This window comes from Solanum pennellii, chromosome 8, assembly GCF_001406875.1.
Source record: "Solanum pennellii chromosome 8, SPENNV200".
In the NCBI taxonomy this organism is placed as follows: Eukaryota; Viridiplantae; Streptophyta; class Magnoliopsida; order Solanales; family Solanaceae; genus Solanum; species Solanum pennellii.
In genome coordinates, this window is record NC_028644.1 from 20,269,274 (window position 1) to 20,273,947 (window position 4,674).

The following is a 4,674-nucleotide window of genomic DNA, read 5'->3' on the forward strand; positions in this document are numbered from 1 at the left end:
GCCTAAACAGGAACTCCGGCAGAGCCAAGACTTTTCCATCCTTAAACTGTACTATTTCGACCTAAACTATGAACAAGATGGTAAGTCTTGAACTGTTCCGTTATTATTATTATTATTATTATTATTATTATTATTATTATTATTATTATTATTATTATTATTATTATTTATCTTTGAGAATTATGGCCGAACCTCGAAAATGGGTTTCCTACATTTCTCAGGCTGTATGAGAATTCGGGCCACTTGTAGTTCGATAAGTTTGATTTAATGCACGGTTTTGAAAGAGTTTGAAAGTCACTCTGGTACCGAATTATGAGGGGACCAGAACGCTCGAGAATAAGATTTTAAGAGAGAACATCGGAATATAGCCAAGTTTTCAACATTGAGTCCGCCAACATATACTTAAACTCAAGGAATTAGGCTGCGTGTAGTTCAACTCGATCGATTGAATAGGAAATCTAGTATGCTAGATAACCTTTGTTTCTGGATAAGTGAAATCAAGTCGAGTGTAAAAAAAAGGCTTGTAACCTCTTAGTCATGAATGTGGCGCGCTTCACACCTATAATTAAGATCTTACACGGACATAATTTTCAAAGCTCTTGTTGCATTGCCACTCGGATTGGAACCTTGCTTCTTGTAGATACAAAAATTTCCGGATGCAAAACTAAAACAAACAAATGTAAAGAAAAACCCACATGCCTTCTGATAGGGGTGTGGTTTGATTGTGGTGGAAGTCGTTCCTCTGCTCGCGTCCTAAGAGTTTGACACTTCTCTTTAGACTATGTCCCAGTTCGCTGCTAAGAAAAAGTTCCACGTTGTGTTGCATCCTTTTTTATGTCGTCCACACCGTGTTGATACTTAGTTGCTCTCCTTTAACATTTGACGTCAACTCGATCGGTTTGACGTAAAGCAAATAAAGCTTATGTCTTAGTTTTCTATATGATCTTTAATGTACTCTTCATTTGATGTCAAAATAAATGAAAGCTAGTACAGTGTTGATATTTTTCTTGATGTTGTCTTCGATGATTCTTTTGGTGTTTACTCTTGTCAAAATAAAAGGAAGCAGTTGATAATGGGAAAATACTCCCCAGGAACGCATGAGTTCCTTCTATTGTTGTGCATGATTTCTCTTCCGCCATGCATGACTTTTCCCCGATGCATGAATTTCTCTTGTAATGCGTGACTTCTTCTCCGCAATGCATGATTTTTTCTCCGCAATGCATGACTTTTTGGCGATGCATGAATATTAACTCGCGATGCATGATTTTTCGCAATGCATGATTTTTTCTTGTAATACGTGACTTTTTCTCCGCAATGCATGACTTCTTCTCCGCAATGCATGACTTTTCAGCAATGCATGAATATGAACTCGCGATGCATAATATTTCGTGATGCATGAATATCTTCTTGCGGTGCATGATATATTCTTTGAGGCATGAATATCTTCCCACGATGAACAATTCTAAGCGATGCATGAATATCAACTCGCGATGCATGATCATTCGCGATGCATGAATATTAACTCGCAATTCATGATTTTCCGTAATGCATGAATATCTTCTTGTGCTGCGTTATATTTTTCTACGAGGCATGACTATCTTCTCGCGATGCCCAACCATTTACGATGCATAAATATCAACTCGCAATGCATGATTTTCCCCGATTCATGAATATTAACTCATGCTAAATGATTTTCCGTGATGCATGAATATTAACTCGCAATGCATGATTTTCCGCGATGCATGAATATCTTCTTGCGGTGAATGGTATTTTTTCTCTGAGGCATGAATACCTACTCGCGGTGCACAATTCTTAGCGATGCATGAATATCAACTCGCGAAGCATGATTTTCTGCGATGCATGAATATCGAATCATGGTGCATGATTTTCTTCTTGAACGACGTAGTGATCTTCTGGTTAATGTTATCAGCTCACTTGACGGTATGGCGAAATGACCCGTTGTAGTAATACTATCACGTCTGATAATATGATGCAGATGATGTCCTTGATGAAAAGCTGCAACATCTCTTTCTCGAGATTTTATTTTATTCATCTTTTAGCACAGTTATATCTTTATTATAGACATCATGTTGTTGTGAATTGAATGAAACAATGATCTTCTCATTCCCACGTCTTCGATACAAGCAATATAATATATTTTCTGCATCCATCGAAAATTGTGAATTCTGGGAGAGATCTTCACCCTTTGACTTATCCATATTTATCGATCAGAGAAAAATCATTAGTTTTAAAAACAAACTGATCTGTGTTGATTTCTTAGTTGTTTTCTCCTTATCCTGCTATCTTTGGTTAATTTTCTGGTCTCCCGTGTCTTGATAGATAAGACAAACATTCTATGAAAAAACAAATGAAACATAAAGGGTAAATTTTAAGAAAAACAATTTTTTCAAAAAGTAGTATTTTGAAAAAAGGTTACTGCCAATTATCATGTCGCATCAGGATTAGAGAACTTCTTTGAGTCTGATGCTTTGAGGTTTGTCTGATTATTTGCCGGGGAGTATTCATAGTCACTCTAGACTGTTGATAAACCCATGTTGAAATTTTGAGGTCATCCTTAAAATTAGTGTCCCAGTTAACTTTCATGGCTTATCTTTAACTTTCAGTGAGTAAATCATGGAATTTTGAGTTACATTTGAAAATTCTGTCCTAATTGGAGATCCCAAAGTAACTACAATTTCGACTTGTTAAGGAAAAATCTTCTCTTGAGAATTTTTGAGTCCCTCTCAAAAGTTCTTTCTCAGTTTCTATCGTATGAGGAATAGAAATCTGACGGGAAATATGATTTAACCCTTGTGGCGCCTACGTATCCCGTTGAAGTAGGAATGAGTCAACATAGTTCCCACTCAAAGGTCAACAATAATAAGAAATTTCAAAGAAGACTGACCTAGGCCAACATAGGCCACCTACGTATCTCATTCTTGAGACTTCAGGTCGAACGTCATTCAAATACATAGAAATATTAAAGGGATGAATGGGGGTGACAAAGGCAGACATAGGCCGCCTACGTATCTCATTCTTGGGAATTCTTGTCAGACATAGTTCATCACAAAGGGGATAAGTTTTTAATAAAGAAAATTGATCGACTATAGGAAAACGATAGAAATACAAATTAAAGCTTCACAGATAGTATCTCCTGAATGCATCTGAGTTGATCTGTTTCGGTCATGCGGTTCCATCCATCTCTGACAAGACCAAAGCACCTCTAGGTAGTACTTTGCAAACCCTGTAAGGCCCTTGCCTGTTCGGTGAAAATTTTCCTTTGTACTCAGCTTGATGGGGGAAAATACTCTTGAGTACCAACTGGCAGATTTTGAATATTCTGGATCTTACTCTCTTGTGAAAAGATCAAATCATTATCTGTCGATACGGTTGACCGTGACAAAGAACAACCATTTTTTTTATCAATGAAGTTTAACTGATCAATCCGCTCGCTGACCCATTAAACATTACTCAACTTAGCTTCTTGGATTATTCTCAAGAATGGTATCTCAACTTCAGCAGGTATGACTACTTCTCTTTCATATACTAGAAAATATGGAGTGGCTCCAATCGATGTTTTGATAGTCGTTCAGTGTCCCAATAAAGCATACAACAACATCTCGTGCCAACCTCGATAATTGTCAATCATTTTCCTCAAAATCTTCTAGATGTTCTTATTGGCATCATCTACATCTTCATTCATTTGGGGACGATAAGCGGTTGAAGTTCCGTGAGTGATCTTAAATTGCTCACATGTATCTCTAATCAAATGACTGTTGATATTTGAAACATTATCAGTAATGATGGGTTCTGGTACTTCGAATCTGCATATGAGATTGTTACGAACAAAATTAGCTATAACTTTCTTGGTTACCAACTTGTATGAAGCTGCTTCCACCCACTTGGTAAAGTAGTCAATGGCAACCAAAATAAATCTTTGCCTGTTAGAGGCGACTGGCTCTATTGGACCGATGACATCCATTCCCTTAGATACAAATGGTGAAGGTGAACTCATAGCATTAAGTTCGTGAGGCGGCACTCTCATCAAATCACTGTGCACTTGACATGTATGACATTTCTCCACAAACCTGCAATAATCATGCTCCATAGTCGTCGAGAAATAACCGGCTCGAAGGATCTTCCTTGCCAAAGCGAGTCAATTCATGTGCATACTAAAAATGCTAGCATGTATCTGTTTGGTAAGCTTCGTAGCTTCAACCGCATCGATACGTCTGAGATGAACCAAATCTGGAGTACTCCTATAAAGGACTTCTCCACTTAGAAAGAAACTAAGGGCCAAACGATGTATCGACTTCTTCTTGTTGATTGTTGCAACCTTGGGATAGCTCCCGGTCTCTAAATACTTCTTTATATGAAAATACCATGGCAAACTGTCTGGTTCTGCTTCAACATGGGAACAATGAACCGGATGTTCTTTCAGATCTATATCCAGAGGATCAATATAACAGTATCAGAATGCTTAATCATTGAGGCAATGGTTGCAAGAGCATCAACCAACTCATTTTGTGTTCAGGGAGTATGTCTGAACTCAATTTTACGGAATCTTCTGCACATCTTCTGTATATATTGCACATATAGCGTGATCTTCGAGTTCTTCACAACCCATTCTTCTTGAACCTGATGAATTGATAAATTTGAATCTCCAATAACCAA

At 37.5% G+C, this 4,674-nt stretch overlaps 1 protein-coding gene across 1 annotated transcript; it reads right to left on the reverse strand.

Moving 5' to 3' along the window:
- Nucleotides 1-3,664: 3,664 nt before the first annotated feature.
- On the reverse strand, nt 3,665-4,108 carry LOC107027527. Its single transcript, XM_015228674.1, has one exon. It carries the CDS (start codon nt 4,106-4,108, stop codon nt 3,665-3,667), a length of 444 nt encoding a protein of 147 aa, XP_015084160.1.
- Between the last annotated feature and the right edge of the window lie 566 nt (nt 4,109-4,674).